Source organism: Equus przewalskii, chromosome 16 (assembly GCF_037783145.1).
Source record: "Equus przewalskii isolate Varuska chromosome 16, EquPr2, whole genome shotgun sequence".
Taxonomy (NCBI): domain Eukaryota; kingdom Metazoa; phylum Chordata; class Mammalia; order Perissodactyla; family Equidae; genus Equus; species Equus przewalskii.
The window spans coordinates 49,983,224-49,999,829 of NC_091846.1; the positions used below are offsets into that span (position 1 = coordinate 49,983,224).

The 16,606-nt window shown below is 34.8% G+C and overlaps 1 protein-coding gene across 30 annotated transcripts in view; it reads right to left on the reverse strand.

Annotated features, from left to right (window-relative positions):
* Positions 1 to 16,606, reverse strand: part of MYCBP2 (MYC binding protein 2) — a 256,174-nt gene that overhangs the window by 83,281 nt on the left and 156,287 nt on the right. For all 30 annotated transcript variants that reach the window (XM_070578977.1, XM_070578975.1, XM_070578971.1 and 27 more), the window contains 6 exons: positions 13,305 to 13,520; positions 8,690 to 8,745; positions 6,421 to 6,536; positions 4,143 to 4,240; positions 3,335 to 3,451; positions 2,494 to 2,634 (listed from right to left, as the gene is read on the reverse strand). In XM_070578977.1, coding sequence (XP_070435078.1) covers positions 2,494 to 2,634; positions 3,335 to 3,451; positions 4,143 to 4,240; positions 6,421 to 6,536; positions 8,690 to 8,745; positions 13,305 to 13,520 — 744 coding nt within the window. The remainder of the gene's footprint in view (positions 1 to 2,493; positions 2,635 to 3,334; positions 3,452 to 4,142; positions 4,241 to 6,420; positions 6,537 to 8,689; positions 8,746 to 13,304; positions 13,521 to 16,606) is intronic.

Consider the following 16,606-nt stretch of genomic DNA (forward strand, 5'->3'; position numbering starts at 1 on the left):
CCTTAGTGGCCCAATAATCCAAAAACAAGTAGTTTTTAATCAGATCCCTCTTGTATTTCTCTCAAACATTATTCCAAATCTTTACTGCTTTTCTAAACCCTCTAACTTAAGTTGTTTGTTTCAGTCTCAACTGATGACTTTCCTCTCTTCTCTTTTAGGGAAATCATGGTCTCCTTCAACCTTTTCCCTTCCTCCTTCCATCCCTAAAAACTTAGCTACTGCCATGCATATCCCCTCCTCCTTCACAGAAACAACTCCCCAAATGTGCTCTTAATTCTATTTTCACCTCCTTTTTCAGTCTTCAGATTTCTCATCTACATCTTTAATTTTTCCTCTTTCTATAGGCATCTTTAATTTGTAAGGATCTCAAGTCACTGCCATCTTTAAAATAAAAGAACCAGAAAAACCTGTCTTCTTAATGATACCACTGAGTTATTTACATTACAATAGCAATTTCTTCAACATAAAGAAAGCCTAGAAAATACCAAAAGCCACTTCATTTTACTTTCTATCTCCAATATTCTGCATCTAGATTTTTCAAACAAATCAGTGACAACCTTCTCATTCACATTCTAGTGAAAACTCATCAACAAGTATTTGTATGGCTCACTCCATTCAGCATTCTCTCTTACCTTTGTTACTGCCCTTCTCTCTGACCTCAACAGGATTGTCTACTATAAATTGTGTCTTGGATGGGGTTTCAAAGCATCAAATAACAAACACCAATGTTCCAAAATGAAACCATGGAATTCAGAACTTCAAAACAGCACTTCTTGCCTTTTCCTTTCTAGCTTTGTTTATTCTCTTGTTTTATCTGAGTGAATACTTTCCTTTTCCAAAAGCGTCTCCTCAAATGAGCAAAGGAATTAGGAAGAAAATTTTGGAGTGGAGGAGGTAGTAATGATAATCTAATCTAATATAATGCTTTATTAGAGACTTAAAATACACGAAAGTCTAAATTTGTCAAAATTTTTTAAAAAACTAAAAATAAAAAAATGGCTTTTATAGTTATCTAATTAAAGCCAACTTTTTAGCCACAGATCATAAAGAATTATTCTTTCTCTTCCAGACTAGTCCCTCTTTCCTTTTCATTTTTAACCACAGATACAAATCTGAGGAAAATTTAAGAAGATTTGATTTAAAATTTTATATGTTGGGGCTGGCCCCGTGGCCGAGCGGTTAAGTTTGCGCGCTCCGCTGCAGGCGGCCCAGTGTTTCGTTGGTTCGAATCCTGGGCGCGGACATGACACTGCTCATCAAACCACGCTGAGGCAGCGTCCCACATGCCACAACTAGAAGGACACACAACAAAGAATATACAACTATGTACCGGGGGGCTTTGGGGAGAAAAAGGAAAAAATAAAATCTTTAAAAAAAAAAAAATTTTATATCTTAATTATAGATTTACCATTGTTTAGCTTAACTGCAGTAAAGCAGTAAGCCAATACTCTCCCAACTTTATCACGCATCTGTTAGTAAAAAACATATACAGGTATATCTCTCCCCACTGTACTATTTTAAACATATCCAAAAGAATATAAAAAAGAATGAGATCAATAAATATAAATAGAAGTTCCATTATTTTCTTTCCCAAATAATCATCATCTTATAACTGCCCCTTTGGAGAACCTTACTGACCTATGAAGGAGAAAAACGAATAATATATCGAATGGTTTGATATAATTAACTTTGTACACTGATTTTTAAGAGGGTCAACTGTTTAAGACACTAGGGTTTTCTTAAAATAAAATTCTCCTCAGTGCTACTTATTAGCAGTGTCATACAGAGTACATACAGTTGACAGTGATGAAAAGGAAGAAAAATCATACTCTTCTCTTTAAATTACAAAAAAAGCTGTGGGTTACTATCATAGTTGGTGATATGGCAATCTTGTGAACACTGGCTCTAAGAATTCTACTGCATTTGTCAAAGAGGCTCAACGAATTCTCTCAGATGCTAGAATTTAGCTTCAACTAGAACACTACAGCACCACAAGTCTAAAAACCCATGTTTCATTTTAACTCAAAAGAATTATAAGGCAAAAGAGAGAAAAGATTCAAATTTAGACAAAACACAGAGAACTAATTACAAAATGCTAACATAAAAAACAAGCACGTTACACATGTTTTTGCACGTATAATAACATGGAATTCACAGATTTTAGTTTGGAATTCATTCTACACAGTAATGTGAAGAAGAAAGGAAAGAAAATATGCAACTACTCTCATTTCCTACACATTTGAAAGGAATTCATTAAGCCTAGTTTTAATTTACTACTTCTCGCCTGTGATGAATCAAATTAAGTATTAAGGTCCTGAGAGCCTTGCCAAACTCCACCTTCATTACACAGAAGCTCTTAAGAATTTAAGCATTTATAAAATAAAAGTTATTTAGTTGTGGTTTACCTCAGAACTGAAAAGCCTTAATTAAAGAAAGCCCTGTAATGAGGACACAGCACACCTATAAAGCTTTTTAAAACCACCTTTTACTTACGTCAACAGGCACCAGAAGACTCTTGCCGAGATGTTGATTAAAAGAGAGGCACCAGGCTTCAGTGTAACCATTCATGTTAGGAACATACTTCTTTATCGTCTCATCATTCAGTCTCAGCCACACACCATCATCGTTGTGGATCTACGGGAAATAAGCAACAAAAACGAGCCATGCCTTTCTGTAACTCCTCTGAGGGTAGAAAGGGCTGAAAGGCTACAAAGCAGGCAAATAACGTGGAATGTGGAGACTACACATCTAGTTTTTGCAGAAGGTAAGTATGAGAGAAACTTAAAGAAAAAAGCAGCAGGGAATGCCAAGCAATACAATAATTTACATGGTAACACTGTAGAAACAATGTCACTTAGGAGTTAAAGCACAAAGAAGTCACACTTTAAGATAAACAGTTTAAATATGAAATCAGAAGCTTCCCAAAGACATAAGTCTTCCTTCCTCTCAATTCAGATTTTAATAATCAGAAGTTACTTGGTTGTACTACTAGAAAAATGTACTGTCCAAAGTTAAAGCAATACAATAAACACATTTAAAAACAAATGTTTAAAAATTCAAGAAAAACTGTACCCATTTTCAGGGAGTAATTGTAACAAAGCACTGACTACTATGTTAATTGAGTTCCTTTCATGTTAAAAATATAACTTCAGTTACTTGTTTACTGACAAAGAAAATAAATGAAAGTTTGAAACTCAATGAACATATTCTGCAAAACAAATTTCCGAACTGCTTAAAACATATTCTAACAGAAGATCTGTAACATTATTTTTGTGCAAACAACACAAAAACTTTCTGCCCAAAATTTATTACCCAGTGTTTCTTTACAAATTACCTCATCAATAAAAGTGATGGTGCCATTGACTTTCACTACGCCTATCTGCTCACTCTGAAGGGAAGGGTGGCTACGGACACGGAGCCCCGCACTGTCCTTGGCTACAAATTTTCGAACCTGAGAAGCAAAGATAGACAGTGAGACAGGGAAATCATGGAACAGAAGTCTTACAAGTAGTAAGAGGTAAAACTAAACAGATTTGAAAGTATAACTCTGAAAAGATTTCCAAAATTACTTGTAGCTCATTACCCTTTGCAAATAATAGTGGTTTATTTATAACAACAACAGTAGAACTTTTATAAAGTATTAAAATGTGTATTACTGAAAAAAATAAGATTATTAATATACATTTATAATTTCCTTCCTAAATTTTGAAGCCATATGATAAAATGGAGAAAAGAACCATTTATTTCCTTTCAGAAAGGTATGATATCCTACTACCAAGGTCTCCTTTTTACTAAGCAGTTTACTAAAATTTCTATACTTAATTTTTAGACATTAGGAAATTAATTTTTCTTTTAACCTTGAAAACCTTACACACACAATTTCAGTAGACTTTTTGTTAATTGTAAACTTGCAGTAAAAGAAAGTATACAAGGCCTATAAATTACTATAGCATTATACAAAGCAGCCAAAAAGTATAGGTTCTACAATTTAGACATGATCTGAATTACTATGAACTACTCTCCAAATTTATTTAGGGATATTTAGAATTCAAATATTGAAATCAAGTAAAACACTACATGTTTCACGGCCACCTTGAAGCATCAATGAAGAGAATTAAATCCTGATCTCACTCTACCCTAACCTTATTTGGCTGAGGTTCAGTCTTTGGTTTGACCAGCTGAGTTCCTGGCGGTATCATCCCCTTTGGTGGGTCTTTTACTTTTACTTCTAGGCCAGCATCTGTAAGAAAAGGAAGGGAACTGTAACATTTGAAAATAGACAGCAGGGAGGATCTTAAAAATAACCCTATAAACATTCACAGGCTATTTTAAACAATGAAAACAAATATCTGAATTCTGTTCTTTCAAGGTGATTGACATTTAATAGCTAAAAAAGAGAAATACTTGAAAAATGGCCCTGAGATTCTAAAAGGGAAAGAGGAGGGGCTCTGATTCTTTAACTGGAACATATGAAATGATAGGCTAAAAAAATCAAAATAATAAAAAAAGAAATCCTAGTGTGATTAAATGCTCTCTCACAACATCAGATCAGAGCACCACTCGTCATCCACACCACTCATCTCCGTGACTAACAGGCAGCACAGCATGGTGGTTAAAGGCTGGGGTGCTCACGTTAGACTGCCGTGGATGCTCCCACATCTGCTGCCAATCGTCTGTCTCTCTGTGCCTCAATTTTTTCCTCTATGAAATAGGAATGAAAATAGCACCTACCTACCTCACTGAGCTGTTGTCAGAACGAAATGATTTAAAATATATACATTGTGCGTAAAACAACGTTGGATATATATTAAGTGCTAAATAAATGTAAACTATTACCATCATCATTATTCTAATGAATTATCATCTGTCCTTGTCTATGGTCAAGCAAGGTCCCAGCCTACTAACAGTTTGGTCACCTCAGGAGAAAGTTGAGTTAAGAGGGCAGGCAAAAAAATAGATGATTTTAAGTAAATATGAATCTTTTTCTTCAGTTTCATTCCAAAAAAAAGATATAAGTGGATTTCTCTTATCTACTTTATATCAGTTTCCTTCACCCCACTATTAGCAAAAATGAAGCCATTCTTGACTACCTCCACTTTTGAATTCCTGCTGTAATTTGTTCCTCTCGCATGTTACTACTTATATTCTACTTTGTATGATTCTGTTTGCCTGTTTTACCTTGTAATTGTCAGTAAACTGTTAAGACTTGAAAGGAACTGTCTTACCCAAAACAATGTTTTGCTCAGAACCAACAATTGTTTGCTGAACTAAAGTCTTTATGGATATATTGAAATAAAGGAGAGTGCAGCAAAGGCTGAGGATAACGGCCTCTGGAACGGTACAGACAAATATGACATATCTGATACTACACAGTTGCATTAACATATATTCTATACAGTTACATCAATGCAAAGTACCTCTTTACCTCCACCGCAAAAACAAACTAATTAAACAAGAGTTTCCCAAAGACTATTTTGGCGGAATGTTAATCAGTATTACTTTTATCTCTACCTGGCTTCCTCTTCCCCACATACAAGGGTCTCAAGATTAAGGATTAAACAAAGTTAGACAAGATACTTCAGGACTTCTTAGAATGCCTAACATGTTAATGGGAATTGTATGAATGTCTAAGATAAGACTATAATATAGAGTCATCCCTTGGTATCCACGGAGGATTGGTTCCAGGACTGCTTGAGAATAACAAAGCCCCTTAGCCGGCTCTCCGTATCTGCAAGTTCTCTGTATCTCATAATTCAATCCGTGGATGTGGAACTCGCAGATACTAAGGGCTGACTGTACCAGGTTTTCTAAATTTATCTGATCATAGGAACCGTTTTTCTCAAGGAAAGACAGTGTTACAAGGAATTCACATCGACAAACACTTATCAGGGCTTTCTTGTTCTGCTATGTCCTATCACATGGATAGTTAAAAATAAAGAAAAAGATTAATGCCCAAAGGAAAAGCAATATACTTCTCTAAGTTAGCAGTGGATAAAGAAAATTCATTCATTCAACAGTATGTATTGAGCAGTCATTACATTCCAGGCACTGAGCTAGACTGGGACATCCAAAGATGAATGAGATGGTCTCTGCTCACAGCTAGGAAAGGAAGACAGATATACTACGAGGGGGGACCAGGTATGCACAGCCTTACACAGCAGCATGGAGATCATACCTGGTCAGTCACACTAGAGAATGGAGAAAAAGAGTCAGGAGGGCTATAATGACACCATAAATTATTGCAAAATTTTAAGGACTTATGAATGTACTAAGTAAATACTCATTACAAAGGAGGAAATGAAGCCCCAGATAAGTTATGAAACCTGTCCATGTCTATGACACAAGTTAAACGGCAAAATAGAACCGAAAGACGATTTTGATTCTAGTTCTTTGTACTAACTATAACTTAAAAAAAATTACCTATTTCAATGCCATCAATGGTAACATGAATAGTGTAGAGTCCAATAGCCCCTGGAGTCCAATTTGCACAATAAGTGCCATCATTATTTACACGGATGAGCATATTCTCACTGGGTCTGAAAAGAAATAAGATGGATATTGGAAAATTTACTTTTGGTTAAACAGCTGACAACATCATTAAGACACATCAGCAAACACTTATGTTTTGATTGTATTATTGCAATGAATGGCAATCCTACTGCTTTGCCATACTATGTTTTCCTACTCTCCAAAATGACTGAATTTCCTTATTTTTTTCTCACCTCAAACCTCCATCGCCCTCCTTCCTCACACTCATGACCTCATCACTTTCTTCAGTGAGAAAACAGAGGCAATCATATTAACAAACCCCAAAGTTGCAATCAGATTAATAAAACACTTTCCTCTGCCTTCTCTCCTGTTACAATAGAAGAAGTGTCCTGGGTCTTATCCAAAGCCAGCCCCTCCACTTGTGTTGTGAATTTCATTCCCTCAACACTTCCATGCTGTAATTATCTTGTTCTCTCTCGTTCATCACCAATTTCTCCCACTTCACTGGATCATTTCTATTTCTATTTCATTTCTAGACAAACTTCAGAATCCTCCATCTTAACAAACACCTCCCTCCTTGATATTACAGCCCTCTCTAATAAAGTCTCATATCTCTTCTACCATTCATATCAAAATTTATCCAAAGAATGGTCTACAATCACCTGCTCCATTTCCTCATTTCCAATTCTCTTCCACAACTTATCCTTACTAGGCCTTTGTTCCCAACACTTCATTGCAATTGCTTATGTCAAAGTCACCAAAGACTTTTACCATGTCCCCAAATTCAATGGTCATTTCTTCGTCCTTAGCAATTTCTCAGTAGCATTTGATAACTGACAACTCCTACTTTCTTGAAATACCTTCTTTTTGCTTATGCAATTTTCTCCTTTTTTTTTTTTTTTTTTTTTAAGGAAGATGACCCTTAGCTAACTTCTGCTGCCAATCCTCCTCTTTTTGCTGAGGAAGACTGGCCCTGAGCTAACATCCGTGCCCATCTTCCTCTACTTTTTTTTTTTTTAATATGTGCGATGCGTGCCACAGCATGGCTTGCCAAGAGATGCTGTGTCCACAGCCGGGATGCGAACCGGTGAACCCCAGGCCGCCAAAGCAGAACGTGCGAACTTAACCAGGGTGCCACTGGACCAGCCCCATCTCCTGGTTTTTTTCTTACCTCACTAGCCACTCTTTCTCAGTTTTGTTTTGTTGTCTCCCCCTCTTCTGACCATCCTTTAATTTATAGGATGCCCTGGGATTTAGGTTTAGGTGTTCTTTTTCCTTCCAATACCATCTCTCTAGTTAATCATTCATCTATTCCTCAGTTTTAAATACCATCTCTATATAGATGACTCCAAAATTTATTTCTCCCCTGAATTTCAAACTAATATTTATAGTTACCTGGAAATAGCCCCACTTGGATAACTAAGAGGCATCTTGGCATCTCAATTTTAATGTATCCAAAGAAAAACTTTTATTTCCCACTCATGCCAGCACCCAACAAAACAAAATTTCTAGACTGTGCATTAAAACTCTACTTTGTATACATGTCAGATAAAGTCAGAGTAATCTATTAACAAGTCATGTGATATGTGATGCACTGAAAGGTATAAGTAATTATGCTTTTTCACACTCACTTTGGAGCTTTTTCTAAATTCTCTACAAAGTGATCTCTACAGAGTACAATCCATTTAATCATTTTTCCAAGCATTTATTTTAAAAAGTACCTCTCCCAACAAGCAAATAAAACAGTAAGTCAAAAAATCTGCTTAAATCAGGAGTTAGAATTATTTAGGGGCTGAAAAATTAAGATCTCAAGACCAAAAATAAAAATACAACACACACTGAAATCTCTCCGCAATTCATTAGGTGAAGGGGAAAAGGAATAATTGAAAAAAATAGCAAAAACAAAACAAAAAAAACCAAACTAACCAAGCCTAAAGAACCAATTTATGTATTTTTAGATACTAGTTCCTCTTTCTCTAGTACCTTACTTAGTATTATGCAATATACTGGCAGTATTACAGTTGAATATCAATACATCTGCAAATCTATACATTATAAAATCTGTGGCAAATCTCTATTGAAATTAAAAACTGTTATGAAATATTTATTTATGGAGAATAAGGTTGGATTGCAGGATGATTTTAGATGCAAGCAGTTGAATGCACATGTTTCTGCTATGCTTTGAGAAAATAATCTTTACCTCTTAGGAGTTGGTGATGCAAAACGCAGTTCTTCAAATGAGTAATTTTCATAAACCTTTAAGAGACCAGTAAGAATCATAAAATCATTAGAAACATTCTTAATTAATGTAGTGGTAGAATATTCAATAAGTGGTGTTGAGACGACTGGTTATTCATCATATAGGAGAAAAAGAAAAAACTCAATTACCTACATCACACCATTTTCAAAAATAAATTCTAGGTGTGTTAAGAGCCCAAATGTAACACACAAAACATCAAAAAATTTAGAAGAAGCAAAAGATAATACCTTTTGAGTACATTTAAAATTTTAAAATTCTCTAAGACAAAGACACTATAAAGAGGGCAAAGATAAGCCTTCACCTGGGAGAAGGGAATTTGTAACTTACATAATCAAATGGGACATGAATCCATAATATATAAAAAACAAATCACTAGAAAGGAGAGAAACAATACAAAAGAAAAGTGAGTAAAGATCATTTACTGAAGAAATCTGGAAGGCCAATAAGCATTTGAAAAGTTATTCAATTAGACTGGGAGTCAAGAAAATGCAAATTAAAACAACAAAATAATCATATCAGTCATCAAATTATGCTGGTAAGAACCAAGTGCTAATGAGAACATGAAGTACCTAGCAGTTTGATACACTGCAGATGGGAGTGTAAGATTTGCCAGTATTTAATACAGCTGAAGATATGCATGCCTTACAATCCAGCAATTCCACTTCTAGACATATCTTAGAGAAACTCTTGCTCATGTACAAAAGAAGACACAAACAAGGATGTTTATTTCAGCACAGTTCGTAACAGTGAAAAAAACTAGAAACAACCTAAATGCCCATCAACAGGAGAATGAACAAATTATGGAACAGTAATACATTGGAGTACTTTAAGGCAGTTAAAATGAATGAACTACAGCTACACGGCTAAAACCTCAAAAGCAAGCTTGAGCAAAATACTCACAAAACAACGTGTATATGACACGAATTTTACAAACTTCTGAAAAACATTAAAAAAACTCTAAATATCACTTAAGGCAAATCTTTATTCAGTAAAGTATAAAAACATATCTGGGAATGAGAACCATTACATTCAGGATAGTGGGTTACCTCTAGGGAAGGGCTAAGAATGGGTCCAGGGCAGGGTTTACAGAGAGTGCAATTGTGCTGGTAACAATCTGTTTCTTAATAAAAATAACAAAAACATCTGAAAGAATTATAGTAAAATGTAAAGACAAAAATGGGCTGCAGGTACATCAAACTTGTCACATTATTCCTGATAATTTTGTATTCCTGTAACATTACCAAATTAGTCATTATCTTGCAAGGTTCAGCTTAAGTTCTCCAACTGTTCATTCACTTCTAACTTCCACTGTGCTTATAGTCAAGACAAGCATACCCTCACCACTCACAAGCCCCCTTCCTTCTCCTCACCCTTTCTATTTTCACGAAATTTGATTTAGAAATGATCTGGCTGCCTTCACCTACTAAAATGTTATAAATGAGAAAAACGTAATTTAAGGTTAAGTCTTTAGCAAGAATACAAAGGTGTGAATAGCAGGAAAATCCAGGTTTCCAGGTTCCCAATACAATGTGTTTTCCACTCCACCATTTTCTCTCAAATACATATTATTATATTTAATAATGAAAGAATAGATCATATACCACTTTTCTATCCTCCACGAGATTTGGCTCACAGTATCTGTGAATGGTTGATATAAGAAAATCCCTTTTCCTGGAACATGAATCACCATCTCAAAGAGACAGTTTGGGAAGGGTATTCTGTAACTGGTCTAACCCTGGGCAACTCAGAGCATTCTTGAAATACTGCTTTCAGTTCTGGTAACTAGACGTTCCAAAGAAATTATACAAATTTAAGCATGTTCATAGGAAACTAAAAGAATGATTAAGGAAGCAAGGAGACCAGAAACCAAATCCCTTAAATAAAAGTTGAAATGCATGAGAATGTTTAGCTTTGAATTTTTTAACTGTAGTGGACAACTCATCCAAAACTCCAGCTTTAATCTTAACTTCAACTTTATTTTAGCCACTCATACCAAAAGTCATAGACCTGTGACATTACTCAGAATTGTTCTCTCTCTGAAATGAAAACAAAACAGCCTGCCCAGTTGTTCTGCCTCAGTAACTCCTACTATGTCTATTCTTAGATTTCTAGTCCTTCTAACCCCCTCAACTTTCTCTCTCTGAATCCTCTTCCATCTTCCTTTCCAAACCAATTAGGTTCCACTGTCCTTTCTTTAAGCATCATATGCTCCACTCCCTTCTTTCACTATTCTTTTTTTTTTTTTCCTTTTTTTTTCTCCCCAAAGCCCCCCGCCGTTACATAGTTGTATATTCTTTGTTGTGGGTCCATCTAGCTGTGGCATGCGGGATGCTGCCTCAGTGTGGCTTGACGAGCAGTGCCATGTCCGCGCCCAGGATTCGAACCAACGAAACACTGGGCCGCCTGCAGCAGAGCGCGCGAACTTAACCACTTGGCCACGGGGCCAGCCGCCTTTCACTATTCTTTTGATTAACTATCTGGCAAAATTTCAATGCTGAACCCAATCCAAATGATAATCTTATCCATGTTCATATCACTCACACCGCACTGTTTATATATAATCTTCAATTTCAACTGATTCTTTAAGGATATCTGATGAATCTTTTCTGATCAGTCCTCTTTCATTCTCCACAATGACTATTTCATTTGTCCCCTTTGTTTCAAAATCTTGACTCTAAGATTCATCACTCCCATCTCCAAAGTAAAACATAATGATTATTAATATAAGTAATTCTTTTGGCTGCACAACCTACAAATTTACTAGCATCTGAATTAATTATTTTCTTTTCCCTTTCCTGGTAGAGTGAAAGAGGCAATACTCCTCCTATTTAAGGCCAATTCCTGCATCTGAGGTCTAGATACTATTTTTATCTTTCTGAGTAGCTTCATGGTTTCCTTCCTCTAACTGTCTCCTTATCAGTATTAAAACATGTAAGTTTTTCTATACTCATTTCCAAACGCTAAAGCCATCACTCAATTCCATTTCCTCTGCTTCTTTTCATAAGCAAACATCTTAAAAGACTTACCTACACTCATTTTATCTTTAGCTATTTTCACTTCCTCTTCATTTATAAATTCATCAACCCACTATGCTTCTAAAACCACTTCTGCCAACATCATTGCTGAATTCACTGCTGCTAGATTCTTTTTAAAACTTCACTTCTGCAGCATAACATGTTAACCCTTCTTAAACTGCTCTTTCCTGGACTTTCAGGACATGCTATAAGGTAGCTGGGCAAAGTAGTTAGGAAAATCAAATCTGGAGCCAGACTCCCTGCCATTTGTGTGGCCTTGGACAAGTTATTGAATCTCTCTGTGCTTCAGTTTCCACATATGTAAAAATGGGAATTAAAACAGTAATTCATAGGGTTGTTGTGAGGATTTAATGAGTTTTATATGAAAAGTGGTGGGGAAAATGGCAAAAGTAAGCACTGGTGTCCTAGTTTATGTCTTACCTGTTTGGCCAGTATTCTTACCAATGTGGTATGTATTTCTCTTCCCTTTTTCTTTCTTTCTTTTTTTCCCCTCTCTTATCTATTGCATGTAAATCAATGTTTTTCAAAGTGAAGGTTTTGAATTTGAATCACTCTGCATTTGTTTTACATGCAAATTATTAAACCTCTTTCCAGACCTACTAAATCTAAATCTTTGGATGATCAGAAAATCTCTGTTAATAAGTGCTCCAGAGGTAGACAAAATTTGGGAATCACTGATATTGGTGTTTCTTAAGATCCCATACTGGAACTTCTCTCTTCACTCACCATAGAAAATAGATATCACCTACTTCTATGACTTCATGAGTAATCCAAGTGCTGATGATCCTCAAATTCTTTTCTTGAGATCAGACTGATCACTTCTGGTGATCCAACATCAAACTTTCTTTTATAGATTTCACATGGGTATTTCAGAGATATCTAAAACTCATCACGTTCAAAACTGAATCTACTGACTTCCTCAACCAAAACCTGTCCCTGCTTCAAAATGATCAATCTTACTACTTAAGCTCAAAATGTGAACTTCATCTTTTATCCTACCTCTTCTCTTTACCCCATCCCCATTAGCCTCCAAGTCCTACTGATCCCAATTATCACTTCAATCTATTCTAATTGACAATTTACTAGTCCAAGGGATCAGCATATCTCACCAGATTAAATCAATAGTCTCCCAAAGAGATTAACCCGAATCACGACACTTGAGCAAAATTAAAAGAGGCCCAGGTAAACGCTGATCCCAGAAGGGCTACGTCCTAGGAGTAATGGTCACCTGGAAACAGACAAGTACTTCTGCAGGAACTGAAATTCACTTTTCAACAATCTCAATCTCTGACTGGATTAACCTGACCTATAATTGGTAACCTCTCTAGACATCTGCCATAGACAAACGAAAATCCTCTTTGGAGGACAATAACATCATTTTAAAAAATATGCTGCAATTTTTACATCTATCAACAGCTTTCTAGACCTGTAATTTTGTGTCTGAATTTGAATCATTGAAATGTTTGTTAAATAAACGAATGGTGAAAAATAAAATTTTTCTGATAAGTAAAATAAATTACCTTCATCATTGTTATGGCAATATATCGAGCCTCCTTCACTATCATCGGTTCATAGGAAACATCCAGCTTTGGTGATGCCAGCCCGCCAAAAGTCATGTCAGTGTTAGAAGATGCAGCTGTTACTGCAGGACTGCCAGGAATCCTTTGAGGTTTCTTTCCTTGCTCTTGTTGTAAAGATGTTTTTTTCTGAGAAACAGGAACGGCTTTCACTTCCACCTAACCATGATATTATAAAAACCAAATGCTATCATTACATAATTGTCTGTGACACCTCCAAAAAAGCAATTTATAATTACGGGCTCATAAGTCTAAAAATTCTATGCTATCATTGGTCTATCTTGGGCATTCCCTTGAAAGGCTTATTTAACAGTGCCAGAATGACCTCAAGATGGTCCACAATATGGATTCTGAACACAGTGTAAAAGAGAGGCCTTGTTTTTGGAATAACAATCACAGATATCAAAACATAAAATAAAAATAAAGGCCACCACTAATTAAGTACAGGAAAGACAGTAGAATGAATCTACATTGAAGTCTTGCAGAGACTAACATTAAATTATTTAATCAGGTAATTCAAGTATAAATACTTTCCCACAATCTCCATATATTTTAAAGCACTAATCTCAGTTTTAGCTGCACTGTTCTACAGAAGAAAATGCACTCCAGTGATAGAAGTCTTAAAAATTAACACATCATAAAACAAATCTTATACCTAAAGCCTAAAGATGTTTACTTACTCTAGTGCAGAAACAGTACTATTAGATAGCTCTATCACTAACATAAATTATTTGAACTAAGTAATCTCAACTTTTCAACTCAATTTCTTCAACCATAAAGGGGGTATCTTTCATCTACTTAACTGTAGAAATGCAAAGAACAGATTTGCTAAGGCACGTTAAAACACTGAAAGTACAAATTATCTTACAACCAATACTCAGAAATACTTTCCAGGAATTATCACAAAACATTTCATTGTTGTTTACTTATGCATTGGCAAAAAACACTTGATTCCTAGGCAACCACAAAGTTACCAACAATTTAAATACTACTTTGGCTCTTTATCAGGTATCATTCTGAGGTTCACTCAAAGTTTCTTCTGTTCCTTACAGATACTACTTTTGTGGTTGGCAAGAACAGGTAATTCAATAACAGGATTTTCATAGAAACAGGAAGGGTAGCATAAATGAAAGTGACAGTACTACGTAAGCAATTGAGGGACATCCCAGAAATGTGGAATGTTAATGTTTATTTTTCTTATTAATGCCATTCTAGGGAGGCAGTAGTTTGAGACTCTTACTGTCTACATAAAATTAAGTGTGGCTGGCAAATATGTTCCATTAAAAAACCACAATCTTTGGTTGCGGTTACGAGAAATCAGTATTTGGAATGACAAAATGCCCTGGAAATATTAAAAATTAAAAATCCATCTTATATTTAAAACGCAGAAGTTTAAAGGTATATAGCAAAATTCTTCAGCTCATATACACTGCTACCATTAAAAGTTTTAAACTTTAAATGTAATTAAAAAAGCAAAAGAAAAAAGTAAATGCTTCTAAAATTTAAGACACTTGATTTTAAATTATAGCCACTATCTTTATACACACCATTTTGATTTAATTTTTCTTTAAACAACTATATTTACCCTAGGTAAACTAACAGTAGAAGTACATTTGCTGTGTACTAGGAACTTTGAAGTAAATCACTGAATAATTTTATACTCTAAGATACTGAGACATAAATCACTGAAGAAATCACTGACATTTCTGCTTTTTTAAATAAATTGTGCTCCTTTTAAAAATTTTTGTTATTCTTTTATTTCCTATGTGACTTTCTCTTTTCACTAAATAAGATTTCCTTGGAATAATAATTTTATAAGTAAAAAAAATACCAATAATACTTGGTGCTTTAAAAAGCATTTTGGATCTCACTAAAATATTAGCTGCAAATCAACTTTTATGATTCAAATAATTGGGTATTACTACATAAAGATACTTCAACAATTTTTAAGTCTAAAATGCTCCTAAAACTTCATGTGCCATCTATCAGAGGCTGAAAATAAAACAGATTAAATTTTCTTTTCAGCTAATATAACAACGTGATATTAATGAATTAAACATCAATAGGTACACAAATCACTTTTCCTAAATAGTATTTACAGGAGTTTCCTAGATACTGTTTCTAAATTAGAGATAAATCTGATATGGATTTTCAGCATACTAAGCAAGAGCTTTGGGGCAAAGGAAAAGAGAGTAGGAGAAGCAAAATATACGGGAGAAAAAGAGGAAGTAAAGAAAGACAGACCATGTGGTTAACAAAAAGAGCCAAAAGAGGAGAAGAACAAAAGACAAAGCATAAAGTCTGATTTTGAAATGTAAGATATAGACAAATCCACAGACCGAAGAGGAATAAGAGACAACAAAACGAGAAAGAAGAAAACATAAGAAAATATAACTAAAGAAATACCATAAGCATAACAGTATGAAAACTAAAAAGAAATGTTATGCTGACCTGGAAAATGGTTATTACAATGTAGTCACGTGAACAAAGAACTTAATCTTGGGGGCTCAAAGTCTGGATTTAACAACTCACTACATATGCTCAAGTGAGAAATTCTCAGTGAAGACACAAGCCCCTCAACATATTAATGCGTATTATGTTGTGATCAAGATTCTGTCCTTAGGTGGAGTTATTTTTCACAGCACTACCACAGTTACTTTACTTTCTATTCAATTTTTTTTGTTATAATTTGTGATGCTTTTGGCATTCCATAGAGTAATTCATAGTGGCCATGAAATCACTTTGATGGAGTATGATCTTCATTAAAAAAAAAAGTAAGATTGAAGAGAAAATATCAGAGTGCAATATATTATATAAATATGTATTTTTTATATATATATTGTATGTAATTAAGAGTGTGTACTATTCCATCCTATACGTGTATGTTTGGGTCTTGATGCAAACCCTTTCTGTGGGTCATGGCCAAAACTTTGAAAGACACTGGTAAACACTGATTTTTGCTTAGTATCAGAGACATATATTTTTATCAAAGTCATATACTTTTCCATACAGTTTTATTCACTGGTCTTAAGACATGTGAACTATTATGTCTCTTGTCTATTTTTACTGTATCAGGAAAGAGTCTCCCTTGGCATTGTGTTTCTTTATGGTATAAAGCAAAGAATGTACAAGTAATTGAAATAGTTCTACCAAAAGTACCATTGAGGTAAAATTAGCTGCTCCATGAGTTAAAACGGATTTTGTGGTTTAATCAACTCTAACCTCCAAACAACCAAATCACTTTG